Source organism: Arctopsyche grandis, chromosome 4 (assembly GCF_051622035.1).
Source record: "Arctopsyche grandis isolate Sample6627 chromosome 4, ASM5162203v2, whole genome shotgun sequence".
Lineage (NCBI taxonomy): Eukaryota > Metazoa > Arthropoda > Insecta > Trichoptera > Hydropsychidae > Arctopsyche > Arctopsyche grandis.
This window is the reverse complement of record NC_135358.1, coordinates 33,658,495-33,673,841: the sequence shown is the minus strand read 5'-3', so window position 1 is coordinate 33,673,841 and position 15,347 is coordinate 33,658,495. Positions and strand designations below refer to the sequence as shown.

Genomic DNA, 15,347 nt, shown 5'->3' with positions numbered 1-15,347 from the left:
TCGACTTAAGATCTTTCGATTTTCGATCTTTCCCTTCCGATAATTGCGTTTTCTGTAATTTAATATTCTGGCTCGTCACCGAGCCGATACAATACATACTGTGTATATTATTTCATTGCTTAGTTCTGCAATTTTATAAATAGACATTTATTTTTTTTGAGCGTTCATCCTTCGCTTTAATAAGTTATAAGTTTATCAGTTTATTTTTGTATTTTGGTATTTCATATATAAAAGTGCAATATAAAATTAAGGGTTTGAGAAGTAAAGTAGTGAAAAGATAAATACATGGTAGGAGGGGGTAAAATCAAGATGTATAATTAGATGAGCGAACGATAAATGAATGCTTAAATTCTAAAAAATAAGAAAATTATAAGAAAAGCAGAGGGGTTGATGGACTAATGTCGGAAGGACAATAATATGTAAAACACAAAAAATGGAAGTGGTGTAAAATGAATAAACAATAAGGAATTGTAGGGGTTACATCTAGCAATGAATTAATTAGTTGAGTTGAAAAAATTTTAAAATTAAATTTTAATAATTTCTTTTGAAAAAATACTTAGGAGAGGCAGCATATATTTGTTAATTATAATATTACAAAAGTAAATAAATTGAAAACAAAAGTCAAACAGTTCAAATACAAAAGAAACAAAATAATTATAATAAAAAAACAAAAACTGAAAATGGAGGAAAACAAAAAGAATAAATATATAAATAAGAATAACCGAAAAAAAACGAATATTAAAAACCATTATTTCTTAGGAAATTATCTAGTATATTTTTACAGAGGTTTAGGTTTCTAGAAGTATTAATTAATTTAGTAGACTATTCCAAATTTTACCACCCTGTTTGAAAAGAAGGATTCTTTGATTATTTATTACATTATTTTTACTAATGTAAAAATTAATGAGTTTCATATTTGAATTTGAATAACATTCAATAGATACTCTATATAAGTATATTTTAAAAGTACTTAATTCAAGTATACATATCTCCGAACATTGACATTTAAAACACCGATTATAAAACGTTAACCAGTTAACGTAGACTTGTACTGTTTTTCTTCAAATTTAACAGAAGAAAAGATAAAACTCCCAATGATGATTAAACATGAAATTTTATTAATAAAATTAACACAAAAAGTCAACCTTTTGCATTGTAAATTGTTCACAGTTATTTTTACTTGAATCCCATGTGTATATATATCTACATATACACTATGGATTTGATGAACTTATTACTGAAACTAAATAATTAGAAAAATCACTCCTCAATTTATTACCACCGTCCATAATATTCACTGGAACTTGAGATATTTTTCCAAATGTAGATGCTGTAAAGTGATTAAATTGATATAATAGCATATTTAAAACAAAATCAGATTAGGACGGATGAATTTTCATTATGACATAAAATACTCACACAACCTTAATCCTTTGGCTTGTTGTTGTATTTCTGTTGTATAATAAAATACAACACACTGTTTAGGACTCAAGCCGGGTTGAGAAACAAAATAATCATAGAGCAGTTCAAATTCTCTTGCAGCATTCAGGGCGTTGTTAAATGAACAAACAAATATAACACCCTGAGTATTGCTTCTAAATGCTGGCCAACATGATTCATATCTAAAAGAGAATAAAATAGTTTTATGATAGTTAGAATTGATGTTCAAGAAGTTTAAATTTATATTATATACCTGTGATCACCGCTACAATCCCACAGTTCTATTTCAGCTTTTATTTGACTTCCATTTACATTCAAACTTGGTGAATCGAATTCTAATAATCTAGCACCATGAGTGGGCTGAATTTCAATGCCCGACTCGACATCGACACATTCGGAAAGAAAATTAGCTATAGCTGTTTTACCGCTCTGTGAAAATACATATAATATCTCACATATAGAAAAATATGTTTGTATTTTATATATATGTAAGTGTTAATTTTAAAATTCCAAACACTAATGGTAAAAGTTACTTAGCTTTTCATAAAAAAGATTCGCCGTTACATTTAAAATTTAAAATATTAGAAAATCTTACTCCAGGTAATCCAACCATCAATAATTTGAGTTTTAACATCTTTTAATACAAGTATTTTTGATAGGAAGAAACATACGCAATCATATTGACAGCACAATGTTTCATGAAGCATTGCTAGGATACCAAAATGCTTACACACTTCAAAAATGAATTAAAAACGAAAGATCATTCTTTCAAAAATTTTACAAATAATTTTGGTTCGACTCTTTGAAGTTAATTGTGTCTCAGGAATTTATTAATATTTATAGTTTTATTTGTAAACTCGTAAAAATATCCACCGAAGATGATCAATACATTTGTACTTAATATTGACAGCTTTCATTTTCATTCGTATTGAATGTACTACATAGATGTCATTAATTCCAAAAATGGTTTTCCGTAAATAATTTTGTTTTATTTTAATTATAAATTCAATTTATTGATATGAAAACAAATTGTAATTTTGAAGAAGTTTATAAGTAATATTTTATTAAATTTTAAAGTGACGATAAATCAATATATGTATTTATTTATCATTGAAAACAGGGACCCGAACCGTTCTGGTTCGGTAAAAAAAATATATAGGTTCAGTTCCGGTTTTCGGTTTTCGATTTTCGGTTCTCTTATTTTAGCAAGTTAATGTTAATACACCCACACCGTTTATACCTTTCTTTATACGTCTTTTCGCTATAAGTTATTGTGATCATATACATAATTAAAATGTCAAAGGAGTATACATATTTCTTAAGAGGGCTGAACACCAGCGCCTTGTTCATTACAAACGTATTACACTTCTCCCTTCCTCAATTATGGCACTAGAAAAATTGTTTTTGAATATGCTATGGATATAATTATATAAAATAAATTATATCTCAACCCTAAATGTTTACTTGTCGATAAATTGTTTGCAAAAAGGTCTTAAGAGGGCTGCACACCAGCGCCTTGTCCATACAAACGTATTACACTTCTCCCTTCCTCAATTATGGCACTTGAGAAATTATTTTTTAATATGGTATCCACCATTGGCATGCATCTGTGCTTTTATTTTTTTGATTAGTTATTTTTTATAGGAGCTAGGAGCCGCCAAACATCTATAAAATCGCTTCTTTTTTACACCCACGAAAAGAGTCCAGCGTGCTTATTTAACGGTCGATTTAAAAAAAATACGCGCATAGTTGCACAGAAAATATCTTTCTCATACCGATGATGAAATTTTTTTAAAAATTGGTCCAGTTTTGGAGGAGACAATACGAGAATACGAAACCTCGATTTTGTCGATTTAAAATACGTATTATCTGGTGGAAGCGCAACTGTCGCATTCACTTAATATATATATATATATATATTGATATATATTGTCGCATTCACTCAATATATACATATATCGAAGAAATGAACGGCAACAAAATTAAGGTTTCGGGTGTACAGCCCTCTTAACGTGTGCAGCTTGCCGCTGGTGCACTGCGGAATAAAATACATTTTTTTTTATTCATACTTAATCGACTTTCTCTAGGCTTACCAACTTTTCATCGAGCCTTGCTTTTAGGAACAAACGTGCGACAACAGTTTAGAAAGAATCTAGTTGTTTGTTTTACTCTAAAAGTTAATGTTTACAGGTATGGTTGTATTTACTCTTGCTTTTCCGTTCACAAGGGTTTGAATCGAGCACTTTTGATAGTCAATTTATAATGTGTTCATTGATTTCATATTTGCTTCGTAATTGTTGACAAATTTAATCATATTAACTCCATTATCTGATGTAACAGAGAAGATTTGTTTCATATCGATATTATATTTTTCTAAAAGTTTCAAAAACATATTTTTAATATAAATTCCTGTATGTTTTTCCATTTATTTTATCATTCCCAAAGTATGTATATGTACATATGTATACATTGATATATTAATTTTACCGAACCGAAAAAGATACCGGCTTGGTTTCGGTTTTCGTTCCGACAAAAATAGCGGTTTCAGTTCGGGTTTCCTGATTGAAAATATTTAAATTTGTATTACATTGTATTTTTACAAGGCTTTTCTATGTTCTTCGCAAACGATTGAGCTAAATTTCGTACAGTCTTCCGATCGTTTTGAAACTATGTCATTTTGCGCGGTTTGGTCAACGATGGGAATTTCAATCGATTTTTATCGATGCGGTGCAAATGATCGACAAGCGCCAGACAGACTGAACCACAGATTAACTGTACGTGTACCTTATACGTGCGCACTGCTCACACTTACACTAAGCGAAATCTACCCGAAGTCCCGACATACCTACCCTGAATACGTTCTGTGCTTCTGATACTTAAGTTCCGAATTTTGCCTTATTAAACTCGCCAGAAAGATCCAACTCAATTTTAATAATTGCCATTTTATTAATTGCATCTGTGCACATCGAAAGGTTACTCGTCATCTGATGTGCAATCTATCATCCGTGAAGTCGAGAATTGCGTTTAAAGCAGCCATCCAGTTAATCTGTGGTTCAGTCTGTCTGGCGCTTGTCGATCGTTTGCACCAAACCCGATTTTTATAGTTCGATGGTGAAAAATAATCGCAATAACCACTTATAAATTTGCGAAATTTTTACGAAAGACGTTGATGTTTTTAAATGTTTTTTCGTTTTAAACGAGTTGACCAAATTTTCAAGTTTCTCACGCGGCGTCAGTGGCGTAACTACCGCGCCCGCAGACCCCGCAGTGCAGGGGGGCGCCGAGGCTTGGAGGGCGCCGTAAAGCGGCGCGACTTTTTCACTGATTTTTAACTTTTTAAGTCTTTCCGTTAATAAATAATAGAACGCGACCAAAATATGTCAAATTTACAACTTAACGCACAAAATCAGTGGGTTCGTTCAGATTTTTCGACAATTGATTTTGAACACGCTCCGGAATAAGATCGCGATTGATTACAATTACATAAACCAACTCCCGAAATGTGTTTGATCGTTTTATATAAAAATTAGCTCATTGCTCAAGGTAAAGTGTACCATTGTGTTCTCTGTAGTTGAGAAGTATTTTACGTTTTTTTTTAATATGAGTAGTTTTAAGAAGTTCAGTGAAGAAAGCGAAAAAATAATCAAATCGCGAGTTAATCGAAATTGACTAAAACTGACGAAGTCTCTAGTGAAATAGTGGAATTAAGTCCTTCGGCAGTTTTATCAGAAAAGCAACCTAGCTCTTCTTCGAGAAATGGAGATAATATGGCGAACTTAATGCAAACTGTTGCGAAAATTCAACCGACTGATCATAGCCCTTCTTCTCCAGTCATTTCTGGTGAAGTGGTCAAATCATTTCTGAGGTTCCTGTTTTACGTACGATTTGTGGAAAAATTCAGAGAAAATTGAAAAATATATCTCTTCAGAAATGCAAAGTCGTGTTATTAAAAAATTATTGGCGTCAAGCTCATTATCGTGCTATTAATGTCATATTAACATTGACTAAAAATAATTTGGCATTTCGATGGACATCAAGAGAGTTTTGTATCTTTGACCAGAATTGTTTATAATAATTTATTTATTTATTTAATAGTTTTGGACCATTGTGGCATTACAGGAAGAACCTAATGCGCCACAATGGCCTACATTTGAAAAATATATAAAAACATGATATAAAAACAAGTAAACTGTAAATAAAGGAAAAAAGCAAAAGCAGAAAACATGGTAAAATAAAATAATAAAAAAAAAGTAACAAAAGGAAAATAATACATCATTCAGAGAGAAAAAAAAATAACAAAGTGTAAAAATTAAAAATAAAATCCATAAATCCCATTCTTTGTTTACACTGAGCAAAATTAAAATAGTATATAAAATGTACAAAGGAGAAAGAAAAAATAAAATAAAATAAAACAAAATATGAATAAAAAATAAAATCACAGCGAGGCCCAAATGGAAGAGAGTAGATTAAGATTCCACACATTCATCACATTCAAATTAAGAAAGTAATGATGAGCGCAGGTTACCAGATAAATATGTTAAGATAATATCCGATAATCTACGCTCCCCAAGGTGGAAAATATCACATTCAGGGACAGCAGCAACGATTTCATTGAGAAGTCGAATAGCTCTTGGAATAGGAGCCATTCGAAAAAGAACTGTGCGAGCAGCAGGTACAACCATCAAATGATGATGTCTACCACGCACATAATTATTAGGGACATAAAGTCCCAACTGTTCCAGCAACAACGGGCATGACGTATTACCACGCAATAGCTGGAGAACGAAACGAATTAACGAGAAGTTTCTCCGAAGTTCAAGGGAATTATACCCAAGCATGCCCAAAAGGAAAGGAGTAGGATAGAGATATGGGTAGTACCCATACTCTTTCTTATAAAGAAAACGAAGAAATGCTTTTTGCACATATCTTCTAACAATCCTAGAAATTTTATATCTTTTATTAAACTTCTGATAGCTTATGATCCAATTTTGGAATATAAAGCAGGTTTTGTGACTTACTTGAGCGCGAAAATACAAAATGCAGAAGAAGAGATTTATGGAACAGTTGTAAGGAAATAATGTGTATAAGAGGGGGGGCGCCTTAAAATATTTTGCGGCGGGGCGCCTGGAATTCACGTTACGCCACTGCGCGGCGTCCATTTTATTCTCATGCATCAACAATTTTAACATAATATGTACTTTTAAGATTATACACATTATCTATTCAAATGTTTATTTAAAGCTTTCTCATGCGTCGTTAACAGTTGTGGATAATTTGTAAGATTGACGTTATTAGCCGGTAACTTGTTTTTTCTTCCTCGTCAATTACATCTGTCAACATGACCATGTCGTTGTTAACGACCATAGTGCTGTACCGCGTAGGTGTAGACTTTTTCTGTCGACACCCAAAGCAAAACGTGAATGGCTACTCATTTTCATTTTGAACACGAGAAGGAAACGATTGGGAAAGAAATAAAATAAAAAATAAAAAGTTTTTCTGTGTACTTAACTACTCCAGACTGTAGAGGAACCTCGAGTTTCCGTGAGAACTCGCAGTTCACGGCGATTACAACACGGAAGGAGTTCCAAAGAGTGTAGTCAGTAGCCGGAGAAGTGTGGTAATAACGACCACCGGGCTGATGATGATCGGCCCCTAGAAGAGAGTCATAAAGGAGGCATAATTGAAGTTGGATGGATGCACGAGCTCGTTCACTTTTTGCACGCTCTCCGTGAGCATTTTCTCCTGTCAGATCGATACCGGTTATTACAGATACGTTGCCGCGTGGTTAAATTTGAATATTGCTTGATGAAGGAGCTCAGCGTATTCAAGCTAATAAGCTCAACTAGACTAGACAGTGAGTTCAGAAAGGACTACTATGGATGCATTCAATTATTCTACGCTTCTGAAGTCAATATTGGTTGCTTTAGTATAATATTGTTACGTACGATGCGGATTCAGCGAATAGAATCCCAGAGACTATGTGACCGTTCAAGGGTTATCTGTTAACGGATCAACTAAGTGCTTGCACTTAGACCAACGGATATCTGTTATCGGATTAACTAAGTGCTTGCACTTACTTCCAGGATTATATCTGGACTCTAAGTGCATTTAGGCTAAACAATGACCGTTATTAGTCCTTTCTCAGAATCGGTACGGGTGACCCAATGTCGTGGAAATACATATTCGAATACGTGAATATACAACAGGTAAACAGATTAGACGTCCTGAGAGATGTAGCCTTTATAAGGCGGTACGTAGGCGATATCAGGTCATTCTGGACTGAGCACTGCCAGTGCGTGTATCTCCTTAATCATCAATAAATGCTGTGAAACGACTGTTGGCCTTTTACTTGGATCCTCCACCCACCCCTACGCAACAATATCAAATATATACTTACATATATCATTCTTTTCTAGGTTTTGAATCTTCTTCTATTTTTGTATATCGTCTATTATTTTCAGCAAATTTTCTTTAGTTTATCTGTCCGTCTAGCTTTTTTTATTTTATTTTGTTCGACATCCTCGGCTATTTATTATTCAAGCACTTCTTTTAATCGGCCTACCGTCACTTCAACCTATTATATTTGGTTGTGGCTATTTGCAGGTACTATATCTGCAAATTATTGGCTAGTTGCAGGTTCTATATCTGCGAATTATTGGCTATTTGTAGGTACTATATCTGCGACAGGCGCAAATACAGTGACAACTGTCACTGTCAGCGTATTTATTGTTAAAATTTTGTTTTAAACCTCTTAAAATTAAAAAGTAAAAATATAATCTAAATTAGTTAATATTATTAATTGTTAGAAAATTATTATCACATACAACGTATAATATCTACATACAAGTACAAGCCGCGAACTAGCTAAATTATATAAATCTATTATAATAACGTGCGAAATTTATTTGCCTCATGTATAATGAACGATTGATTTAACAAGTCTAGCATACATTAAATGTAAGAAATTATAATTGGATTATAAGTTCACGCTCATGCGCAGAAGGCTTTGCGCCTGTCGCAGATATAGTACCTCCAAATAGCCAATAATTCGCAGATATAGTACCTCCAAATAGCCAATAATTCGCAGATATAGTACCTGCAAATAGCCACAACCATTATATTTTCACTTTTAGCTATGTCTATCCAGCTTGTAAGTATGTATATATACCCGTATATACCTTTTACATATGTACATATATATGGAAATGTTGGTTCCCGGAAGAATGCACTGAATTGCACCGAATAGTGGCGAAGTTTCGAGAAATCCTAATTTTCAAAGGCGCTCAAGAAGAACTTACGCAATAGAATTCTACAAAAAGGGGTTAGCACCCTCGGATAACATACAAATACCCCTTGACGCTTTTTTGTTCATTTCTATTGCGTTAGTTCTTCTTGAGCATCTTTGAAAGTTTTGATGTGAGTGCGGCTCTCTTGAGTGCAATTATCCGATCACTGGCAATGTTCATATTTTCCTCTCGATCTCTTAGGGCGAAATCACACACGAAGGAACTGCTTTTAAACATGAGAAAAAAATGTGGCAACTATTCATGGCACGCCCAGCGCACACCGTCCCAAAATCACCCCCTGGAGTGTTTTCGGTAAAATTTTAAGTTTTTATTTATCCTTGCTTGACAGTGATCGATAACGGTGTATCTCATATTTGAAGAAATGTAGGGGAACCCCCACAGCGGGGAGCCAAGCACACAACGTGCCGTTCGTCCCTGTGTGATATTGTTTCTAAACATCTTTCCATATAATAATAATAACAACTTTTTATTCTAGAAGTTAGGAAGAACAGTGCAATCCCCATCATCCATATAAGTAAGTATACATAATAATACAAATAAATGTACGTCAAATACGGTAAAGTACAATACGGTACGCCAAATTTGTACCTTGTGTTCCTTCGCTAGCCTCTAACCCGTGAAGTGATTCCGGTGATATTTTATCTTTGTATTGACAGTGAACCCAAATTTTAATAAATATAGGAGAAACGTGTCGAAATGAGATCGTACGAATAATGGCATTTGGATACGCCTCTCACCGCTCGAGTCCTGTATGCGTCCCGCGCCGTACTTTTGAGTATTTCCTTACCATTACTGTATAAGGAGTGACTTTATATTCAATTAACTATGAACAAATACACAATGATTGAGTTCTGCTGTCTCAAAATGATTTACAGCAATTGTATAATATGTATGTATATACATAAGTAGGTATCACAGTGGTGTCATCCCAATTTCGGAACAACGGGTTTCCAATTTTTGGTTATTTGAACCAAATTTTGGTCATAACGGAAGTGAAGGTCCTTCCTTATACCTGCTATGTATTCGACTACGAATAAAACAATATTTTCGAAGTTGTTTGAAAATTTGCATTGCTTTTAACAAAAACGACGTGAAGTTTTGATTTCAAACAACTGGTTTCCGGAAACTTTTGATTTCGAACAACAGGTTTCCGGAAACCAATAGAATGATACCACTGTAAGGTATGTACATATGTTGCACATACTATTTAGCATCTAAACTTAGTAAACACATTTAAATAGATAGTTGAAATTTCAACTTTTCATTTAATGGATAGAGCAAAAAGCACACATCAAATATTGAATGGATACATTCCATCCATAAAAGCTTACAATTAACATAAATATGTCAAAAGCTGACTTGCAGTAGGGAACTATTTATTTTTGTTCGTTTTTGAGTTCAAGGAAGGAAAAGTCAGCAGTAAATCTTTCGATGTACGGTTTGCTCTGAATTAAAAACATTATAAAAATAAGTCACGAAAACGCAATGAAGGGTTGAAAAAAAGCCACAGAGCTATCGTTTTCTCGTTTCTCGCGAAATCGTGTGCGGCGATCAGTCTCTGCGAAGAATGCCGACAGAATGAAGTTTAGTCGTAAAAGAAGCCATGACTTAAAACCGTTAAGAATAAGTAAAATTTTTGCAGATTCATATGAGGCCACCGAAACAAGCCATGGGTATGCGAAGAGCGTCCATCGTAGCCACGGAATGCAGTCAGTTCGACATTTTTCCATTTGTTTATCGACCACCGTTCAATTTCGACGTACGAAATAAATACTCATTTAATAGGTACAGGTACTTAGGTACCTTCCTGCGTGCCTACGAGGGCGATAAAACCGACGGTCAAAGGGTTGAAATATTAATTGTTTCGGGCTTGCAGCGCGTGAAACATTCCTTCGAGTATGTATGTATTATATTATCGACTTTGACTTTGAATTCAGATTGCAACAAGCGACCGTAGCGGTTTGATTGCACTTGATTGCATACGCTTATGCGCTTCTCAAAGCGTGTGCATCTCGCATTTTAAATGATCTAAGTTGACACTTCTTTCACATTGATTTGATTCATATTTTGCTGAAAAATTAGATGTTTTTTTATTGAGAATTGATTTTTTTTGTATTAAATCTATATTTTACCATGATGCCATAACGGGTTGCCCCTGAGCGACATACCTATATATGGTATTAAACTTTTACATCGAATCAATACCGGCCTTACACCCGATGGCGCCCCCGGGCAATTTTTTCTAAACACCCTTAGAAAAAACTTTGGCCTTTGGCGCTCTAATCTAAAATTTTGAATGGCCTTTGGTGCATCGTGCGGCGCCCTAACTTATTTGGCGCCCTTGGGCCCCGCCCGACCCAGCCCCCCTCTAAAACCGGCACTGCATCTAATGTATAGTTTCTAAAGAGACTTTGTATGTAAATGGTTCGGTGATTACTGGTCACAAAGTCACTAAAATCTCTATAATGGATCATCTGGCAGCCGAAAAGTCCATCACATTAACGATAACTATCATACTAACGAGAACTTGAGTGCCAAATATTGCGTGTTCGCGATTTTAATGGCAAAAATTGTCTTTGTGACCACCGCAATGTGACTAATAATCCAATTATCTATGTAAATTATTGTTGGTTCGATAATGGTTGGTTGGATAACTTCGAAAAGAAGTCTAAATTTCCATGACGACATGGGGATGGGGGGGGGGGGGGGGGAGGAGGCGCCACGGGATTCTGGTATAATATATAATACATCTAATATATTATTTCGAAAGAGACTTTGTAAGTTTGTAACTATGACGATTCGATTGGTTGAATATTTTTTTCAAATGAATATTTATTATTAGATTCGCCATGTTTAAGATGTTTATATTACAAATACTGAGCGAAGCCGGATAAAACAACTCGTCTAATATACAATTTCGAAAGAGACTTTGTATGAATGTATGTAAGTTTTGGTTCGTAGAATCCGTGACGTTATCGAACAAATCAAATTTTCTATCGATATCGATTTCTTTTTAAATTCCGGTTCCGGATTCCTTTGTCAGTTCCGGATCCGGATTCCTGGTTCAGTTCCGGATCCGGATTACTTTTTCAGTTCCGGTTGCCGATTCCTGTTTCAGTTCCGGAACCGGACTCAAGTCTCAATTCCAATTTCGATTTCAGTTCCGATTCCGGTTCCAATTTCAGTTTTGACTCATTTATATATGTACATATATAAAAAAAACCATTCGTTTCTGATTGGCTGTCTTTGAATATTCTTTTTTTTCGATTCGAATAAATTTAATAAAAAAACAAATACATGTTAATTATTATATTAGCCATGTTTAAAATTTTTATTTTACAAATACCGGGTAAAACCACTAGTATGAATATAAATTTACAATCATATTCAAATAGTAGCTAGGATGGTTTTTGCAAATTTCACGGGGAATCGTTTCAACAACGAAATCAAATAAATTGGCAGAGATTAAACTCTGATAGGAGACGTTTTACTTGGAATCACAAATATTCAAGTCTGACCAGCAGTACTGCAGAAATACTCCGAATAAATTCTCTTCAATCGAAGCCACCGAGCTATGTCACTGGCTGAAGTGAAACTTCTTTATGAACGTGTTACGAAACGTTGCACTCTTACTCCTATACGCCATTGAGAGCTAGAGTGAGATGTTGTAAAAATCTCCATGATTTTTTGACGACGTATCGAATTTTAAGGTTTGTGGATACTGGAATAATTCAGGTTTTTCTTAAAAGGTAATTTATGTGGTATACATGAGTGAAATGCTGTAAAAATCTCCAATGACTCCTACTCTTTTAAAATTACCTCATAAACCGTTTCTAACCTAATTTGTGCTGATTTTTCCTAAAGAAATTTCACTTGGTGCACAGATATTGTATGTCCATTTTTGAATTCGTATCAAATTTTAAGTTTGTATTGAATCTTAATTTTGTAGATACTGGAATAATTCAGATTTTTCTTTTCACGGTAATTTATTTTATTTTATTTTATTTTATTTATTGAAAAATCAACAGACAACAGGATGTACATAGATATGTATAAAAAACAAATAGTAAATATATAATATATGTAACATCCGAGTCCAATAACAGATTTTTACAAAGATTATAAAAAAAATGAAAAAGATAAATATAAGGAAAACAAATGAAATGAAAATATTTATGTATTGATGTGGAAAAAAAACTGCTTTGGAATTGATAAAAGATCGTTGACAATTCCGATACCTATATCTTAAACGTCTGGTCTATTTTTTAATCTAATGCACGTTAGGAATAGTTCCATTATACAAAATTACTTTTATTTATTAAGTTATATGTATTTCCCTCAGTGCGTACAAATTTATTCAATTATTGACCTTATATTTGAAATTCTCTTTCAAAAAAATAGGTAAGTAAGACTTAGAGGCTTAGCTCAATATCTTAATACTACATATTTTATAAAATGACTTACGCAGCCTATTTATTTATTTAATAATCATAGATAAACTTACAGCTAAAAGAAAAAAGGTAATAAAATAAATAGTTAAACATAAGCCAGTTAAAAGTTTCTTCAAATGGCATGAAATAAGTCGGCCGGCAGTATTTAGCGTGTATATGTTTAGCACCAAGTGATTATTGGGTTTGATCCCGCTACACTGCTGGTCAGACTTGGGTGTTTGTGAGTCCAAGTCGATCGTTTCTTATCAGAGTTTGCCAATTTTATCTGGTCATTGTTAAAAAGGTTCCTTAAATTGGCAAAAAAATCTTCTGTATTATGTATGTACAATTTGTAAAAAAATATGTACAAGTCTGCATATATGTCTCAATGGATTAATTATTTAATTAATTAAATTAATTGTTAATTTCTCTTCTGGAAATATGTACAGTGATTTATGTAATAAAAATGCTGCATTGTTCTAGAAAGGCGCATTGAGGTCTTCCTGTCAAGCCTTCCTGGTACATATGCAGTGGTGTAGTGCTAAATAAAAAAGAACCAGAGCGGTATTTAATTTTTACGACCCCCTCCCCCAACTTTTTTCCTTAATTAATAAAATATGTATCCTAATATTGGTAAAAAATTTATAAAAAATCAAATGCTAATTAACAAATATTCTTTCTTGTTGATATTATGAAGTTTTTTTTTATATTTTATAAAAACTTCCACACTGCATCATCTTCAACATCTTTGCTTTTGCAAACCCGTGTTTGTGTGTCAACAGCAACATTTGCTTTAAGCAATGGTAAAACTATATATGTCGAAAATTTTATTTAAGCCGAGTTCCCTTATTATTTTATCTATCCTCAAGTGCGTATGGTCAATAGTTCAAAGCATGTTTTCTTTCGAAGTTATCGGTGATTTTAGATAAAAAAAGCCCATACATTTCATTAAAAGTCTTTTGAGTTTTGAATGTGCCCAGATTACTATTCGGTTGTGGTCATCAAATGTTAGAACGAGAGTCTGATCCCAATATTTGATATACAAAATTTTATATGAAATATTAGCCAAACTATTTTTTAATTGTACTCAAAAAACAATGTTTGTATCAAAAAGAAGTACCAGGGCGGCGACCTGGCCCGACTACACCACTATATACATATGTATCTACGGGTCGACGTGACGAGACAGAATGTTAAATGACAGAAAACGCAAAGATCGAAAATCGAAAGATCTTAAGTCGAAAGATCAAAAAAAATGGTGCATGGTTAACGGTAAATACTCACTTAATTTGCGCGAGCAGGATACAACAGGAACAAGAGGAACATGCTTTTCCTCCCGTATTCTGCGCGTGCACATTAATACGGGAGGAAAAGCCTGTTCCTCTTGTTCCTGTTGTATCCTGCTCGCGCAAATTAAGTGAGTATTTACCGTTTACCATGCACCATTTTTTTTGATCTTTCGACTTAAGATCTTTCCATTTTCGATCTTTGCCTTCCGATATTTGCGTTTTCTGTCATTTAACATTCTGTCTCGTCACGGAGACCGGTATCTACATATGTAAAAAAAATAAAAGTCATTGAGATATCCTGTTTTTAAAATACAGGTATATTCTACATACGTGATACTAATCCGCTAAATTAGCGTGTTCGAATAAGTTTGATTACCAATTTGGAAATCTGTGCTTCGTTTAGCATAGCACTGTTTCTTCCTGCAGTCGAGCCAATCTCCAAGATGGCAATCTCATCTCATCATCGGGGGAAGAGACGTCCTCGTCCTGGCTCACGGCAATTAAACCACCAGACTTTCACCGACGATAGTGCAGGTCGACTCGGATGCGAAAGCGCCATAAATATTTAAACGATTAAATTGAATTTCGCGCAAATTTAATTGCGGTTTATTTCTTCGCGCATAAATTTGGACGCCGCCGTTTAAACGTTAATGGACGAGCGAACGTGATGCGCATTCGTAAAATGTCAACTTTTCCACATTTATATCGCGCGTGTACCCTTTTTTATTTTTCATATACATAGATATACTATATAATACCTATACGTACTATATTTATTTAAGTTTAAGTTTGGACCAATGTGGCATTACAGGAGCGTAATGCGCCACAATGGTCGAAAAAATACAGAGAGATGAGAAAAATAAAAATATATACTTTACATA

General features: G+C 33.8%; 2 protein-coding genes across 2 annotated transcripts in view; both read right to left on the bottom strand.

Moving 5' to 3' along the window:
- Positions 1–15,347, bottom strand: part of LOC143911157 (uncharacterized) — a 369,714-nt gene that overhangs the window by 278,017 nt on the left and 76,350 nt on the right. The window lies entirely within an intron of this gene.
- LOC143910414 (intraflagellar transport protein 22 homolog) lies at positions 547–2,150 on the bottom strand. The gene is made up of 4 exons (XM_077428866.1): positions 2,036–2,150; positions 1,694–1,869; positions 1,420–1,622; positions 547–1,330 (listed from the first exon to the last, which is right to left on the bottom strand). Exons 1-4 carry the CDS (start codon positions 2,072–2,074, stop codon positions 1,215–1,217), a joined length of 534 nt encoding a protein of 177 aa, XP_077284992.1. The 5' UTR covers positions 2,075–2,150; the 3' UTR covers positions 547–1,214.